Source organism: Anoplopoma fimbria, chromosome 15, assembly GCF_027596085.1.
Source record: "Anoplopoma fimbria isolate UVic2021 breed Golden Eagle Sablefish chromosome 15, Afim_UVic_2022, whole genome shotgun sequence".
In the NCBI taxonomy this organism is placed as follows: domain Eukaryota; kingdom Metazoa; phylum Chordata; class Actinopteri; order Perciformes; family Anoplopomatidae; genus Anoplopoma; species Anoplopoma fimbria.
The window spans coordinates 21034134-21053543 of record NC_072463.1 but is presented as its reverse complement, the minus strand read 5'-3'; the positions used below and the strand labels follow the sequence as shown (position 1 = coordinate 21053543).

General features: G+C 41.1%; 1 protein-coding gene across 1 annotated transcript in view; it reads right to left on the bottom strand.

Annotated features, from left to right (window-relative positions):
- itpk1b (inositol-tetrakisphosphate 1-kinase b) overlaps positions 1-18970 on the bottom strand; it is a 28570-nt gene extending 9600 nt beyond the window's left edge. The window contains exons 1-5 of the mRNA XM_054613727.1: positions 18771-18970; positions 18158-18309; positions 14274-14298; positions 6387-6512; positions 3117-3234 (exon numbers count right to left, since the gene is read on the bottom strand). Coding sequence (XP_054469702.1) covers positions 3117-3234; positions 6387-6512; positions 14274-14298; positions 18158-18252 — 364 coding nt within the window. The 5' untranslated portion in view covers positions 18253-18309; positions 18771-18970. The remainder of the gene's footprint in view (positions 1-3116; positions 3235-6386; positions 6513-14273; positions 14299-18157; positions 18310-18770) is intronic.
- Positions 18971-19410: the final 440 nt, after the last annotated feature.

Below are 19410 nucleotides of genomic sequence, written 5' to 3'. Positions count from 1 at the left end.
TGAGAATGAACAGAGAAGAAATTCCTTAACAGGACTGTTATTACAACTTAGATTCAGTTCATATCTTGGTTTCATGCATTAGGTGTAGAGAACGACACAGAGCCAAGTTACATTTGGCTTCATAAAATGTGGTGTTTAGGTGGAAGGCTGAACCCTTCTGTTGCTATTTAGAGATCGTTTCCTAGAAACCCCAGCATCCTCTCTCGTTGCTCTCTGTGCATCCCCCGCCAAGACAAAGCAGCAGGATTTTCAATATTTTAAAGTGAACTCCAAACATGGCTAGGCTCTGAGTCTAAAGCAATTGTTTATATCGCGCTGTAAGAAGCTTACACTTCAATTACAATTGTTTTCTCACAAAATGCAAACCCTACTTTATATATCATTTATTGATTGTGACAATGCACTTTCATATATGCTGGAAATCTTTAATCTAGTTGGGCAATCCTGTCTTCCCGCTTGGCTCATGGGCCTTGGACGAGTGTTTGGGTCTTACAGTGTCTGCGTTTGCCTCTCTCATGTTGCAGCTGATTAAATATTGATCACTTGCATAAACGGGACACTTGTTCTGTTGGTCCTTGCAGAAGTGTGGACTAATGTGAGCACAAAGACCCAAAGACCGTCTGACTAATATGCAAATAAACCCCAAAAAGTTTCAATTTGATCCAGAGGAATCCTGCTTGTATTCAGAAGAATCCTTTTATCCTGAGCTGGAGAAGAATAAGCTTAAAACATCAAGAGAGGATTTGTTTTATAGAAGAGTTGACTTGACGACGGTTTCTGTCTATAAAAACAGTCCGAGATATCAAAACCAAAGCATACACAGGAACCAGGAGATTCCACTAAGTAACATAAACAGTTACCTTGCTCTGGCTAACATAGGAATCACAAAACCGAGTCGGACAACACAGCAGAGCCAACAGTTTCAATACACACAACTATGAATCGGTGACACTGATCTATTAGTGCTCTGGCTATTTTCTTTTAGACATATCATTAAGATGAGCTGATTCTTGTACTTAAGTTTAAATCAATTTAAACAATTCAGAGTATAATAGCTGAATGTCTGGCAAATGGGGCTGTTCAACATAGAGAGACCACTCAAGTGATAGAATAAGGATTCCAGAGAAAGGACAACGCACCTCAAGTGCTTCCTCCTATTGAGTACTATTCTGAGTTATGCAGACTTAAGCATGGCAAGCTCTCTGTGGCCTTTAAGTACTGGGTTGCCTTGGCAGCTGCTCCTGGACTCTATGGCCTCAGCTGATAAGGAGGAGGAAGTGGCTGCGTCTAAGAAAACCAGGCAGACTTTCCACACTCTCACACTATTCCCGGTTTTACTCTGAACTTAACCCAGTTCTCTCAGTCCCTCTTTTTTCTGACTGAAGAAAGTCCATTTATCCTCAGCCTCATGCTGTTTTTCCTACAATCACAGTGGTGTGGTCTAGGATTATAATGGTTTACACTCCATGCTTGTGTCTAAACTAACCACAATTGTCAGGGAGGTTTGGTATGCAAACCTAAGTGTGAGACGAGAGCACCACTTGCATTAATGGAAGCAGAGTGGCGAGAAAAAAAAAAAGAGCTTCCTATAAATGCAGCCAGTGAGCAATCTTCCCCTTCAAACCTAATGCACACACAGTAAGACAGAGGGATGCAGCTTATACTGTTATGTAACAGCCATCACATCTGAAAAGACATCTTCTTGTGGTTCTATTTTGAGAAACTAATGAAACTAACGACATGCTGAAACGCCTCTAATCCGCTGCTCTGACACCAAACTGAGGCCCCTCAAAGAGTCATAGACAATCAGTTAAGTAATACTTAAAAGGTTTACACTCCCTGCCTGCCATGTATGGGGTTAAAGGAAATGTGGATGAGTCACAGGTGTGTTTACAGTGCGTGTGGGTCGGGAATGTGTTCCTGTCGTCATTGCCTTTCTCTGCCTCCAGCCAAAAGATTTCTCTTGCTGATTAGTTTACGGTCTCAGTGACAGAGGAAGGTGTTGGACTGACTCAGAGGCAAATTCTGATCCATCAGTGAGAAACCTAAACAGAGCCAAGTTTATACTGGGTTTGAGCGGGGGGGAAATGGAGAGGTGCATTTGTCGCATGAAAGGGAGGAGAGAAATTATTATATCAACTGGCAAGAATTAAACATCTCCTCGGAAGCATCGAGTAACATAATTCAAAAGAGAGGCGACAGCGCTGTCATATGTTATCCATGTGTCCCCTCTGGAAGTGAAGAGGAAAGACAGAGAATCTGCAGTTACCACGACCCTGCTTTCTGCCTTACATAACAAGTCTAATGATATTAAAAGGATAGTGTCCATGAAATCAACAGTTCCTTTATTACATTAGACAACTTCTGTTTTTATACAATATTGAGGACTGGGGGAGGAACAGACACGCTAACGTTGTTTAACTCATTTGAACCGATGACACCCAGTGTTTTGACTTATACACAAAGAAAAAGCCTGGTCACATGGTGACACAGCAAAAAACCCTCAGTTATTATCGACACCTAGCTTAAACAAATCAGTCTAATAGAATAGTAAATTCTACCTTTATGAATTTTGTTTTCGAAACTGTTTTTAGGATTGATTCAACTTTGTGGAAATTTTGAAGGTTGCAGTTTGCAGAGCTGTTGATATAGATGGGACGGACAAAATATTAGAAACACTTCACACAAGTATTACGCGGTGTAATTCAACAGTGCTTGAACTGCAGAGGCCAAAATGACAGTAAAATCTAATCAACAACTCTCTCAAGACAGTTTAAAAAAACCTGAACATTATCAACATCATAGATCTTATTGCAGGGCTTTTGTATAAGACTGAATTAGTTTAAGATATGTGTACCTAAAAACTCTGTGGTGCTGAAAGCTTGGTGACAAAGTGGCTGCTTGCACTGTTGGGACAATATAGTAAGGTGGTTATTTCTGGTGGAATGTATGTGGACCATCCACTCTCGTCTCACAAATGTCTGCAAACTAAGCTGAATCTCAGCTGATGTCACACCTTCCTTCATGTGGGACTTTTAGTTCTCAGCACAGGTCATTGGTCAGCAGTTTGAATTTTTGTGTCGAATTCCACCAAATGTAAAAGTGAAACATCTTACCTTGCATACAGCTCTCTATCCTGTGGATGAGCTGGTAGGACTTGCAGCGGTCCAGCAGAGTTCGGATGGCTGGAAGAGGGTCCAGGACGATGGTCTCAGGGTGGGCATCAATGTAGTCCTGAAACACAGAGACGCAAACATTATAACGTTTTTTATTTGCATTTTTTTAAACTTAATTCTCATATAAAAGTAAACTGAACAGATATATTGCACACACACACAAATATATCCATACAGATTGGAAATGTTAAACAAACGTATCAAAGTAGGGAAACTCCAAATTCAAACACTGAGTTGAAGGGTCAACATGCTTCACTCTGTATATGTGTATGAACGAGAGAGAGCATCAGATGTATGCAGGTCTGTGTAGGTTACATCACTACATCTCTGCATGGCCGGCCGTTTGGTCAGTGTGAGGTTTGCTTTTTTACATAACTGCACTCCCCATCTCTTCCCTTGTCAGCTCTGATCTGGATCTGTCCCCACACCACCTCCTCTCCACTTTGCAGCTCTCCATGCTCTCCGCATTTCCATCTCTGCTCTGTGGATTTCTCTGCCAACCCTCCCTTCCAAGCAATTTTTCCTGACTCACAAACGCTCTCAGGTGGAGCTGGCTGGCCTGCACATTACACAAACAGCCTGTCTGTTCACATCACAGCACGCGGAAATGTCAGACATTAAACACACACATACAGCATGGGGGAAAAAAATCCTGCTCTTATTAAACATACACACATTAATTCATTCAGCATTTTTTCCTTGACATGGAGGACCCATCTGTAGGATTTGCAGGGATCTAACGGGCGATGCTGATCAAAGCCAGTTGAGCGGTTATGTAAAGCAAACATGCTTCCGCCAAAATATTAATCCAAATTAATCTTCCAGGAGTTTAGAGGAAGGACTGTCACTTAATGATTTCAGCATTTCAGAGGAAGAAACGCATTTAAACACAGACAAGAAGGGAAAGTGAGAGGAAGATGAGCACTGGCTAGCATGTGTTAGAAAAAAATAAATAAAAGAGCCAGATGTTTGTCAGTGTGGGCTCAAGAGAGTGGGTGTTAAGGCTGCACATTTTCTGTTAGTTTTTCCGGACAGATCTATTTCCATAGAGAAAAATAACCTCAAGAATATATGGATAGTAGAGGATAAAATCTGTGCTACTGGTTGTAAACCACGTCTGTAATGCCACAGGCATCAAACTTGAAGTGGGAAGTAATTTAAAGCCCTTATATGAACCACAACCAGATGGATGTGATTCACCACATCAGCTTGAGTGACATGAGATGTACATTAGATTACAACTTTGTTTTTAGCACCTATATGGCAGCAAGATAATACAAAAAAATCCTTAATCACGAAGCTAAAGAATCATCCTAATAATATTTGCGCCAGGCCTGCGGTGCACACGGCTCACACCTCAGGCCTCTGAATCCATAGAGTGCATCCCAGCCGGACATTTTGTTTCAAATAAAGATGGATTTTAGAGAGGAAGGCTTATTCCCTTCCCCACAAAAAAAGGTTATTTATGATCAAATCTGTGTCATATTAGAAATAAGCCAATGCTTACAAAAATGTAATCACAGATGACAGCTGTGTCCAGGTAAATAGACAGTCACAAGCTTTAATTTAATTTGTGAGTGAAAGAATGACAATGTTAAACTAAAACCACCGTTCCTCTGCACTGAGAGAAGCCTGTCCAGGTGGTTTGGGTACTTACAGGCTGCCATCCTTCAGAGATTTAATGTTCACAGCAGACTGGGAGGAGACATTTAGTCAGGATCCCCCAAAAGAGGGCTTAAGGACGTAGCTGGGAAAGAAGGAGGTCTACGCTACCCTGTTATCACTAAATACTGGAATAATAGAGATTTATAGGTCAACAAAGTGCGCTCCATTATTGGGTATGAAATGCTACAATTAGATAAAGCTGGGTATCTATACTTTGACAAGTTTATCTAAAGTGCTTTTTTGTCACACAGACCTTTACAAAACACAAGGTGTGTGCATTTGCTTCAAAATGACCTAGATTACCATAAAAGTGTGCAAATACATCCATGTGTCGATATATTGAGCAGGTTCTGCTGTGTAAGTGGTTGCGCCACACTGACTTCCTGTTTGTCTTTCCTAATTGAGCAGTCAGGAGGAACACGTTGACAGGATTGCATGAAGTTGATAACGATTACAGCTCCTCTGACTCATAGAGAGAGTGAGAGACAAAGAGAGAGGGAGAAAGAGAGAGCGCGAGAGAGAGAGGGAGAGAGAGAGACAGAGAAAGAGACAGAGAAAGAGAGGTGGTACGAAATACATTTTCACACAATCTTTAACGCTGCTAGATTAATGAATACACAGACACACACCAGTTTTCTGAAAAGTGTTCACAGTGTCACATTTGGAGCTGTTACCTGCTGTTCATATAAGACTTTCATCACTCGAGAAGAACAAGAAAAACGCTTAAAGAACTTAAAAGTGACAGCATTTAGGTTTTATGAGTCACCATATGATCAAATATAGCTGCTAATGTCATTTATGTTCCTGGAGCTAAGTACCGGCTCTATGGTCTCTGTTTGAGTCCTTGAACTGATGCATTTACATGTTAACACAAAATTCTGTCATCTATACATTTTTACTGCCTGAGGCTGTGCTGCTGTGCTACAGACAACGTTATCCCGAGCTTCTACACTTTTCTCTTCATTTCAACTGTATCTTAAGAGCTCAGCTAATGTTCCATATAATGCGTGCAGACAGGGGCTGGGCCATTTGATCATGTAAATATTGTGTGTGAAATAAGGGCCGGGTATCTTTTGAAATTCTTCTTTACGAAACAATGAGAGGTATGAACATGTTTAGCTACAAACCCTCTTTGTGAAAACTGAAGGTAAAGTGACAGTTCTTTGATATTAAATGTCGTCTAAACACAAGCAGCCATGAAAAAACGTGCCTAAATAATATGATGATAAAATAAAATATGATATATTTCATATACGCTTTCATAAACGAACTACCTGGTCAACGAATAATTAAGATATTTTATGCCAGTTTTTGCTACTTCAGTTTTTGGTACTTGGTACTACAGCCACATGTTTGTCAGTGACAAACAGTGACTGTGGATCAATACCTATCCCTGTTATACATATTTTATATACATTCCCTCGTCTATGTAAATTGTTTAGTTATGTAAATATTTGCTGGACTCTTTTCCAGACCTCTGTACTTGTGTTCTTCACATTACCTATAAAATACTCAGGGGAAATGAGGGAAGACAAAGATGTATACCTGTACTCTTTGCACCAGCAGCACAGCCTGTGAGTCATTCTGGTCAGCCTCCAGGATGAGGTCGGTCAGTTTGTGGATGATGACGTCCAGGGGACCCTGCTCCTCCAGAGGCTGGCTGAGGTCCAGCTGAGGAGAGAAGGACAGCTATGGGTCAAGGGTTATGTTTTAAAAAAAACAACCCAAAAAACACTCCTACACTCAGGTATTCATTCATCATATCTTGAAATGGTTACCTAAAGCAATCATCCATAAAAGTTTACAAACAACCAAGTGTCTCATAGCTCCAAAGCATTGCCTTTTGTTACTTACTGCATTTGGTACACCACATAAAAAGAAGCAAATAGGATTGATTGATTCAAGCTCAATAAAAAGGTAAATAAAAATTCAAATAATTCAGTATTATTTTCATGTAATGCCATGTTCTCTTACCATTATTTTAAATGGGTACTTCAGTAACGTTTAAACAAAAAACAGTGATAGTGTTGCAACTCTTTTATGTCGCGGGCAGTTTAGTGGGAGATCAGTAAAGCCAACAGTACACTTCACACAAAATCAAAAACATGTTCTCACAAGCATTACGACAAGTTTTTGACCAAAAGAAGAAGAAAAAAAAATGAAATCCCCACAGTTTGTTCAGGCCTCAAGTCAGAACTTGCCGAAATATCCCCACATTTTCCTTTACCTCCCAGAAAGTATTGCTGCCTACAGTTGTTTAACAAAGTAAAAAAAAAAATCCCCTATATGCACTGTTTAGTCAAACCACTTTCATCTTATTTGCAGGTTGAAAAAAAGCAAGAGGAAAGTTTATCATATGTATCGGGCATGCTTCATTATACTCGTATTTATACTGTACATGCACCAGTACACTGGCCAGGCAGCTTAGGTAGGAGGCAGTACTGCTGATAAAGTCTAGGATGTTCCAAAATTACCAGACAAGATTTAATCCTAGCTGCACCAGCATGATCTTAATTAATCAAAGCAAGTAATGTAGAATTTGTTTTACAGTGTATACAGTTAATTGCAGAATGCAAAAAACTATATAAATCCCTCCAAGATAATGTACGTTATTTTTTCCGTCTGATGGATAGCTTTTTGAACATAATGGGAGTACTTTTAAGAAAATGACCACTTATTTTGGGAGATCATCAATTTTGCCATTGCCCTCCTCATTTATACTCCTAATCTGTCAATAGAAATGAGTAATCTCTCTAAACCATCTCGTAGTTCTGCTCTAGGAAGCAAACATACGTTTTGTTTTCTGCTTCTTTGGTTTTAAAACAGCATTGGGTCTGATTCTAAATCATCTTATTTATAGCTCTAACTTTGGTGTAGCCAAATGTTGTATTTGTTTTGAATCGGACCATCAGGATTTATTTCTGGCGTCCGCTATTTTACTATGAGTTACAAACTTTCTGTCACTCTGGCCAGGCCTCCAGTCGGAGCATATTCAACAGCCTCTGAGAAAATGCTAAATTAGCATTCGTTTAGTTTACCGCAACCGAAAGACTGACTGCACTGGCCAAGTAGTTCACAAGTTGTCAAAGCAGCTCTCCAAGTTTGATAGGGTTTATCTAGGTCAGCACATGCACGCACACAACCACACAGACACAGACACACACTCATATACACAGACAGACACACACTACACATGAGATAGAGGATAGATGCTACGCTTTAGCAACCAATGTTATGTCCTCTGCTGATGAGATGGCCAATTCACAAAAGGCCTGTATTCTGGCTGGATGTGCCCAATTTGTTGTGACAAATGGAGTCGAGTTAGGTTTGTGTGTGAGAGACAAGACAACTTTTAAAGTTAGATTACAAAAGGTTGCTTAGAGTTGTGACTGCTTTTTTGTTGAATCTGAGAGACAGGGTGGTGTGAAAGGACAGACAGACTGTTAGAGAGACTGAAGCCTTCAATACGTGCCTAGGTATAATGTATAATAAGGCCATGAGTAAAAGTATATTTAGAGACAAACTAATCATCACAAATCCTTAGCCTATGTGTATTCTAACAGCAGTAATACAACTGTGATTTATTTGATTAAACAAACACTATGACAAACAATCTAAGCATTATGAATATGTCAAATTAAATCATGGGACTAAGAGACAATGCAACTAAAACCAGAGCAAACATCGCCCTCAAGGCAGTCAAATAGAGCTAACTGTGTAGGTTGTAGTGCAGCTGCAGTCACTAACTCGTTAGCTAATGTACAGGTGGGGATCACCTGATCATTACAGACAAAAGACAATTCAGCAACACATGTACAAATAAGCCAGAGCAGGGAAAGGACTCCACACTCTGCTTTGTGCTGTCCAGATAGTACGCAGACCAAGAGGGGCCACACCTTAGTCACACTGGTGTGGATCAATGCAGGAACTGTTAAACTGTACAGAGTTTCAGTTGGTTTAGGGTTGGCCGCAATCAACCTGTCAGTTTAGCTAGCATTTCCTGGTTAATAATTATGAGAAGTGTCATGGATAGATGACTAATAAGCTTACCCTTGAGCCTCCCCTGGAAAGTCAATTGCACAGAGTTGTAAATCTGTTAAATATAAGTTGACTAAGATACCATGGTCTTTACACTGGGTTCATAAGGAAGAACAACATGTAGTTTTAGTCCTAATCACATAAAGGAGACCATGTTTTAATAGAAGCACGTTCATTGTTCTCATTAGAGTCTGGCATGAAAAATGCTTTTCTATGTAGAGCAGACACAATCTATACTACACATTATAAAGTATGCTAACATGTAAAGAAATGCCAACACACCCTGCAATTTTCAAGTCTAGCCACATTTCTTTAAGAGCTCCTAAAGCACTATACATCAACACAACATGTCTTTCCCTGCACATCTAATGCTGCTGGCTCTCATTCTCCTCCATGCTCCATTCCTCCGGCCTGTAAAAACATGCCTGTCTGCTCAAAAGTAATATGCCAACATGAGCTGCAAAAATGTATGCAGGGCAATGAGGATGAAAAGATCTAGTGACTCTGGCAGGTTTGCAAGAATTGACACATCAAATCAAGCGCATACACTATTTTTTACGTATTTTTCGATATATGCTATATATATCGTTGATATGCAATGCTGCACTGACAATGTTTCATGAAAATTAAGTCTGATAACATAACAACTAGAAAGCCCAGTTTAAATAACTGCAAATGTTTTGGTGACTCAGTGTCTCAGCAGCCCAGCTGGTTTATCAGATATCATGGCAGACAGAGGTGTGGCATATGGCAGATGCATACAACACATAAACATGCTGCTATGACCTTAATAGCAATCTCCTGGTACATCAACACTCATAAAATGTGCAGTCACCTGCGGATAACCTATGACTGGGTCTATAACAGAATGAGCAGCAGTGGTGACGGGCCCTTGGCAGTGGCCTGAGGTACAGCAGGTCCGTAAAAGCGGCAGTGGGCGCTTTTCTGTCTAGCTGGAGGCGGGTGGAAGGGAATGTGTCCGTACTCCGCTGAGGCATGGCTTTTAATCTCTTGCTTACAAAACACAGAGGGGCCATCAACAGCCTGGCCCCTCCACGGACACAGGACTCTACATTGTGGGGGTCAACACCCACTGGCAAAGACGCATCGCAGGGGATGAAGCTCTCCTCTCCCTGTGCGTAGACAGCATGACCCCGCTTTAGAGCTCATCCAAAAAACCCAGCAGTAAAGTCACTGAAGTCCTGCTAAATGCTAAAAGCAGAAATGTCAGCTGACTTCTTTGCAAGTCCCTCTGGGACTGAGTGCTAGCAGTGGGTCACAATGGTGATAGATAGCATAGAAAACATGTCGGATCCTGGAGGGAGAGGGTCGGTCAGGGCCAATATATTTTCAGCTTTGATGTAGCTCCATGGTGGGCCTAAGCTAAACCCCAGGGAAATCTAAGAATGGTGATTTTGAGCAAACAACAGTGACAGAGCTCCCATGAGTACTTCAGTTTTCAACATAATTGTGTACAAGTATGGTGAACACAAACAGTATCAACCCATGTTTGCAGCAGATATTTTTCTCCGTGCCTGGTGAGGTTTTGCATTGGAGCTGCTTTAACCCTTTAGATGTCTCTTTCTAGTTGTACTCAGCTGGATCTAAGCTCACCTGCCTTTCTCTTTGTTGTCAGACCATCCCAACGTGCAGACAGACATGCGATGAATGATTTATTTTGTATGGTGTGCGGCACTCGACACCCTAGTCTAGTGTAAGAGAAACATGTGTGTCGGAAACAAACCGCCGCTGTTAGCCACACCTCGCATAAAGTACAAGACTAAACATGAGAGGGGATCAACATGACCATGAAACTCCAACCAAAAACCCCATGGAGGGTCAAACTGGGAGCTCATTAGGCTAATGGCTGTCTCCTCAGCACGGCTGACTATGTTGTGCACTGGGACCTCATGAGGCAACTGCCCTTAACCTTCAACCATTAATAAACATTTTCAAAGATATTTTTGGCAGGTGGATAAATCACAGGAGATGAAAAACAACTTGAGAAGAAAAGAGACTTAAGACCTCTACCAGGTCTATTGAGAACAGCTGAGGAATAATAATAATACAATTCAGGGAAATCAAGGAGTCACGATGGAGTTCATCTTGGTCAAACTCATGAATATATCATCATCTTCACTCTGTATTCAGGACTCCTACAACAACCAACTATATACTTATTGCTAATGATGGCCACCAATCAGCTTTCTTTGGATGGCGGTACACTGGGGGACCAATAAATACCATCTAAATACAATCTTTCATTTGTCAAGCTCCAAATCAATATGTGGGTGAGATCCAGCAGAATACCGGATATTATCTTTAAATTCCAAAGCACTTACCATATATTAAAAACGGTAACTCAATAACTTTCAATGAACAGCCCACTCAAACGATGGCCATTTGCTGTGATGGGTTTCCTCTCGGAGAGCGAATATTGGCTTCCTCAAGGCCGAGCCTGGTGAGTTAATCTCATCAGCTCTGTGATTCAGACAAGCTAATGTACAGAGCGCCGGGGGGACGGCTCGCATGAGCTCAGGGCTAAGGGGTCAGTATTGATGAGATGCTGAAAAATCGCTTGGAGGAGGCAGAGGGAGCTTGGAGTGATGAAAAGTAGAGACAAGGTGAGCGCCATAATGGGTTACTTTTATAAAAAAAAGAAAAAAAAAAGAAAAGAAGAGTTAGAGGCGAAAGATGCTAGAGGCGAAAGGAGCAATCATGTAAAGTCAAACAAAAGGACCATCTGTTCTCTTTCAGTTGTCAGTCCTGATGGGTATACATGTAGATGGTTTCCCACACTAGAAATGGAACTATAAAATGAGCTCCCTGGGGCTGCCAGATTTAGCAAAGATCTGTTCACAGAGGGTGACGTCATAACCACTACCAACTCTCTCGAGGATCCAATCTCTTGTGGCCAATACCATATATCGCTAAGTGGAAGTGCAATGTAAAATATCAATACATCATTTTGGCTTCTTTCTTTAAGCTTTGATTTCCTAGATTGTAAAACGGCAAATTACAATTATTTTCATTATCAATTAATCTGCTCATTATTTTCTTAATCAACTGATGAATCATTTGATCTAATAATGTCACAAAACAGGGAAAAATGCCCACACATGTCTCGAAAACCCAAGGTCACGTCTGCATGCTGTCAGTTTATTTTATTTTTTTAAACAATCTGAAACTCACAGGTTCGGCTAATCAGCGGATTGTTTCAGCTTCAGTAAACAGACATTATTTCAACATATCTGTGTTTTTTGACGGACAACCAATAAGTGAATTAGCTTGTAATAAAACTGTAACAACACGAACTAATGGTTTATTCCGCCAAGAAAAGCCTAGGATAAACGTATCCTTGGATATCCAAGGTTGAGTTTTTATAATCAAGATTAGCTAGTCAGACAACAGGGACAAGGTTAGGAGATTCAATAAATCTGCAAATAAGTTCCACTCCAGCCTTCTAGAGAAGGTTAAATAAACTTGATGTCCACATAACAGCACCACTCCCACCCACCTCTAAAGCTTAACGAAATGAATAGAACATGAACACTTACGTTCAAATCTGCAATGAAACACAATTTCCATTTTGAAACCATAATAGTGCCAGACAAGTATTAGCTCAATGTTTTCTGTGTTATGTACCAGCACTTCCTTTCCACGATATGTCTTTCCTAACATCTGTTATCCTTAATATTCTCTCTGTCCCTCCCAAAACATTATTTTTGCTTTGATAAGATTCATTAATTAACAAATGTTCTTTACGGTCTCAAAGTAGGCTTCAGTAAGATTGAAAATATATGGTAAAAAAAATATATGGTAAAATAATTACAGGAACATGAGGGCTACACATACAGGAGAAAATATTCAGAATAACAACGTTTCAAATACATGATCTGGCGTTAGAAATCGCATCATTGACCGCAAAATAACTTAGAGAAAAGTCTAAGGGTTGCTGGGCTCTGAATTCACTAGTGTAATAGGAGAAGACAGCTTTGTACACAGACTTGTATAACAAGGCCAAAGCATTACAACGTCGACCCTTATTTTCACTTGTGAAGCAACCATGACAGTCCAGACACTGACTGGCATTGGGTGCATCTCAGGGCAGCCGAGTCACTGGTGTGAATTCAGAAATACCTCTGGCAAAGTAAACTGAGCTTTTTCAATTGGCAGCAACAGCCAAGCTAAAAGTAAGAAAAGTTTATGCTGATTTGTGGGAGGAAAAAAGTGGGCAACAGGTAGTCCTGGAAAAAGAGTTATAGGGGAAGGCCAGAGGGCTGTTCAAGTCCCCGGGTACCCCTAGCTTAGGGTCTGTGAGGATCAACTCTCCCAGGAGGGACTGAATGCACAGTGGGAAACAAAGCCCTGCTTACTTTGGGACTATTCCCAGGACAAGGCTCTTTCTGGGTGTGCTGATATTGTTAGAACAGCCAGAGGGAAAGAAAAAAAACCTCAAAGCAAAGGGTGAGACCCCCCCCCCCCCTCCCTTCAGACAAGAAGACAAGAGACAGAAAAACAGCGTAAGAGGCTGAGAGAAGAGGTAGGACGATTTCTTCCTCAACTACAGAAAAGACTTTAACTGATAAGTACTCAACACTGAGCTCCCAGGACTTAGTAACAATTGTTACTATGCTGCTGTATGTGTTGTGTTTACTTACTCAATGTAATGTGATGTGTCAAACGTCCATTAATGACAGCAGCCTTTACTTCCCTGGGGGCCTGTATTTATCTGAACATAACTCTACAGCCCTCTTTTACTTGAGCTAAGCAATTACTGGAGGTAGACCATTATTTCTACTTATACATCCACATTATACAAAATACTTTAAAGTGACTGTAATTAGTAATCTGTTAAAAGTTGTAGCTGCTCACATTTATGCAATTTTATATCATAAAAAAACATAGCTATTGATGTAGGTGACTGATGTCAAATACTGTTACTCCCACAATTAGTATCAATATTTTGAGTTTCAACCACACACACTCAAACAATGAGTAGCCACTGCCCCAATTAGATTCCGCTGACAGACTACACAGTTTACAGAGTTGAAGGCATTTTGTATTGAGATGAACTGAATCACAGCTTAACAGAAAATGTCCTGGTCCGGTAAATTGTCCCTGATGATGCATGCAGACTTTAAATAGCAAGAATGTGAAGCAACTATATTTGGTCTGTAGTAGGTGACACATTTGCAGTAGTTTACAATAGAAATCTGAAAAATGTATGTGTACTTTTGGTTTCAACTCTGCTTCAACTCATCAGAGCGGAGTAAAATCCTGTCTCTACAGAGATACAGTACATTTCTCAATGACTGACAAATTTTGTTTTTTGTTACAGCAACAAATACAAAAACAGTATCAAGATAAAAAAAAACAATGTTGTCCACTTACCTGAACAACTTCTATTCCTCTTTTCCTGAAAAATAAGAAAAGTAAGGGTCATTCATTTTACTCAAAAATGTAGTCAGTCATCAATAGACACTGCCATGAATCGAAAGTACCTCAACTAAAAGATGCAAGACATTATGTATATATTTACGTGCATAATGAAAGTGACAAGAAAGCACACTGATACTTATTTTTTCACGTTATAAAATACAAGCTTTGTAAAACATGCATTAGTTGCCCTCACTGGAGTTATTTCCTTTATCATGTGAAGGTTCCTTTTACTCTTTCTGTAGATGTAAGACAACACAGATCTCTCAGTAAGGCTACATTCACACCAAATCATGTGTCGCAGGGATAACCCTAGTCCTCCCATACATTTGCATGTGGGTGGTGTGTCGGGCTGTGGCGGTGGGGACCCAAGGGGATGCTCATAAAAGACTAAGTGGCCTGCAGCATAAAAATTTTAACAGAATCAACTTTTTGAGAAATGCAACCCAACGTCCCGCTGCAGTGGCCTATCACTTAACCGATGATCGATGGACCATTCAAATCAAATGGGTCAATCAAATGGGCCATTTAAGTGAAACTCCCAAACTTCTGATTTGCTGTGAATGCAGCCTACAGAAACAGAAACTCCCTATGAACAGTTACAGACATGAGCTAATGACCCTGGGGGCCTTCTGTGTCTGGATGTCAAAAACAAACGCTGAATATGACTTATTCACTAGCTTTGTCTGATAGCAGGACGGCAGTGTAGGGCCACTGTGACCGAAAATACTAAATAATCCCATCTCAGAGCTGGAGAATAGTCTACTTTTAAGAAACGGCACAGAAATACTAGTCTTTGGATAAGAATCAGTTGCTTGGCAACCAGCAGACCACTACATCAGCAGAGTTGTAGGCAGAGGTGACCATCATAACATAGTGAAGCACAACACCGTACACATGTGGAGCATGGACTCTTCTCCTTGTCTTGGACAGCACACCGGGGGGATTTAAGCAAACTGTTTAATTTTCAATGAGCACAAAACCAGTCCGGCACCACAACCAACTCAGCCTGTCAAGCCCAGTTGTTTTTGGGCTAGCAGTCCCATGGTAACAGCAGTGCATCCATTCACTGCTTCACAACAATGTGGATATTTAATACTGCAGCTGGCGTGTTTCATGTGGTGTGAATGGGGCCTTTAGTTTTGTCCCATCTCAGATATGGAGATTGTCTGCTCTCCTACACTGTTACACGGCCGGCAGAATGAAAGGGACGAAGAAGAGACCCAGCAGAGAAGCAGGCCAAGGTCAGAACTTTTCTAATAGGCTTGACACACAAGAATATAGAGGTTTAATCAAAAAACAAGGCCCTTTTTGCCACACCATTTCTTACTAACATGCAGTAACATATATCCATTAACTATCACTAATAACTATATATGTATGCTCCACCATAGACATGATAATTGCACTGCTAGACAGTATGCGATTACAAAACTGATACGTGGATGTATTTGAGAAAGTGTTGCCATGTTTGAGCACACAGGGTCAGATAATGTAGGCCAACAAGGTGAAGCAGCATTACCTGTTTGGGCTGTTAAAACTGGCCGGTCCTTGAAATCACCACAATCATTTCTTTACATGTTAATAGATTTTAAAGTGATACTCTCCGCAGGATTTAAATAATCACAGCCTATCAATCACTGTAGTAAATTGTATCATTTGGGGGGGGAAACTACATACATACAGTGGGTGTAGCTCAATATAATCACATTACACTTGTTGTCCTAGAGTGGCCTTGCCTTGACAGGACTAAGTGACAATATTTTCATTGTGTCCAAAGACCCTGCCGCTGACTGTTCTCAAGGCCATTGCATTTTTTCAAATCAGGTATATGTGAGTCGGTAGGAAGCCTCTAAATTGTTGTGCAAGCCCATGGGCAAAAACATAAATCTGAGTGGCTTTGACCAGCAGGAATCCCATCAGTCCAGCTGCACAAGACAGGCTGGACTCCACACTGAAGCATTCACAATGTCAGCTGCATGCCACACGATGAAAGAGAGAAAACCTGTTCAGCCACTTTTAGAGTATCATACTGGTCCATTCTATTAACATGAAACATTTGGTTTATCTTTAATAATACAGCTTTACAGGTAAAAAAAAACAAAAAAACAACCCTGCTTATATCTATCTGTTGAGTAAAATCATGGTGCATGAAATGAAATCCAAAGAGTGTGATATTGCCAAGGAAATTATTCATTTGTAAATAACACTAACACACCCTTGGAAAGGCAAAATATCTAAGAAAAACCTATGTGTAGTCTTTACACAGGAGCCACATATAGGACGGGTATTTAAGTTCGTTCTTTGCCTTCTGACTTTTGCTTTCTAACATGGTATGTGATCGGGGAAATATATCAGGAAAAAGGAGGGGCTAAGCAGTCATGCAGTGATCATATACATGATACACACACACATTCAATTTTCCATTTAAATGGGCTAGTACTTCTTGTTGTTCCTTTAAAAAGCAATAGACTTGATTTTCTTGATCTTTTGTCACAAATACCACTTCTTAACACTTGGCCCCCACCCTTCATATTAAACAGCCTTCAATCCAGCTCTTTGTGGAGACGGGGGTTGGCAGGGTGCATGGAGGGAGCTAGGGAGAGTGTTACTTGAAGGTTTATGAGGAGATTAAAAATGTTTTGTGGATTACAGTGTGGTAATCTGTGCTGGCTCAACCAGGTTGCTATGAGAGGCAACAACTCTTATGAAAAAGGTAGGAAGTAATTGCCTGCTATAATGCGCACTGACAACACACCTGACCTACCACGGCTAAGTCAAATGACTGAAGACTGTAAAATGCTTTCTCCATTGTCTCTCGTTGTTAGCCACTGTCGTTTGTGTGTTTTCAGGATAACTGTGGCCCTCATAAAGCACAGGCAGTTAGGCAATGTTGCAATTAGAGATGATAAGGCTGCTGCCATACCTCGGAGCCATTCCTCTAACTAGTATACTGTAAAGCAGCTATTGTAAATTAGTAAAGGAGAGCTCACTTCTCCTGAAGTCATGTCTGTTGAGAAAATCCATGCCCTTCTTAATAATACCTTATATAACAATTTATTCGGACCAAAGAAGGATAAACTACAACGGGATAACATACATACAACACTCATATAGCTGCTCCTCTCAAGGCTGGAGAAATACAACCTTGAACAAATTAATATTATGTGCATTTGGACAGATAAGTCACAACTTGAGACAAAAAGCCTAGACTGGTCTATGTGATATCAAACCCCTCCGATAACAATAAATATAAGATACAGTAAGGGTCAAAGGTTAACTCGGTGCAGTAAGAGCACATATTCTGGTTTAGATGCCTTATCAACAGGATGTGGGTGTTTTACAAATTCAACAGCACATGGCTAACGGCTCCATGCTTCAGGAAAATTAACTAAATATTAACACCTCTTCTGTCGGCCTGTTCTGTTACACGTGTTTCATGTTTCGGCATGTTTCCATATTTTATTCTATTGTATTGAAACGTTTTTGAATTATAGCTGAGAAAGAAGAAGCACAGCAGCCACAGTCCTTATCAGCTATGCTTTTATCAAACCTAAGATGCAGAAAAGACATGGGCAAGGCTGCTGTATACAAGTAGGAACAAGAAAGACCTGCAAAACTGCAACTGGGCTATTCCCTGTAAGAGGAGAACAATAATAATTAGTCCCTTTTGCCATTGTGTTTTTAAGAGGAAGTACAGTGTCTGTCAGTGCATCTCTGAATCCACTACGATACACATTGAGGTAAGTCTTCTGTGTGAATGTATGTGAAGCTGTTTCTGTTAGTTGCTCCCCAATCCTTTGACCTGGATACATTACACTGGTGTTGAAGCCACATACCTGCACAGATCAGCAAATGCTTGGAAATTCAGCTTCTTCATCTTCTTCTCGCTGAGCCAGTAGCCGACCCTCCGGCCTTTGAGGAAGGTCTGCATCTCCACTGTGCTCCTGTTTCCTTCTCTGGAGGCAAATGGTGCGACTGAAGAGTCAACCTGGACAGGAGGGAACAGGAAACCACACTGTGACGTCCATCCACCAGCCAACACTGAGCCATGGAGGAGACACTGGGACTCCAACACGGACAGGAGGGTCTCTCTCTGCTCCTCAGCCTCGGTCACATCATCTAGTTCCCAAACAGCTCCTGTGGTTCGGCATCAGCGGACCGCGCACACTACTGCCCCCCACCCCCCAACCCCCCTCCTCTAGCTAGCCTCAATGCTAACGTTAGCTAGCATGCTGGGCAGGGGCAATCTGCGAAGCTAACCGCTGGCATGCAATTAGGAAACGTGAGCTAGCTTGCTAACAAGGTTGACCAACGTGAACCAGCAGAACAGATCCACACCACTCCTAAATATGCAGTTAATTAAAACTAACTAAGGCTGGTTAGCATCGGCTAGCTGGCTACAAGATGAAGCAACGCCAGAGAGGCTGTGGGGAGCTAGCAGCAACCAACCTGGCAACTCTAGCTCGGCTCCCCCCTCCTGTATGCGTGTCCTCTTCAGAAACTAGCTCGGACAGCTTCCCATAGTCGTCCCGTCGGGTGGAGAAATGGTGTTCAATCGAGGTGACAGATGACAGGCACAGCTGGACGGGTCGAGGTGTTCCTGGTGCGTCTCCTCACACTGAGCTGTCCGCACACACCCAGGAGCCAGGAGAGCGATGCCGCCTTCAGGAGCGGCTCGGAAAATACCGTTGTCGAATCACAGTCTGCTTTAATTATCGATTCATTTGATTATTTTTGCAAATAGTCCTTTTTTTGTTGTTGAGTGTTTTAACAAATGGATCAGCAAATACTTACATTGGATATGCTGGAGAAAGCGACGTTTTGCATTATTGCTTCAAAATGATAATTGTATTTATTTAAATTTGTTTTGTTTGGTGATTAATCGACTCATGGTTTATGTTAACAAGTCAACACACGCATGAAATGAAACCCCGATGAGTGTTGTGAATTTATATTTATAATTGAGGCGCTGTTTTGTGGTGGTTCTGCAATATTTACGACAGTCTTTGAAAGCATCCGGGATGCGGTCAGAGAAGTTCAGCTTGTTCCCTGTGAGCTTCACTGTCTGTCCGACAAATCATGAAGAATT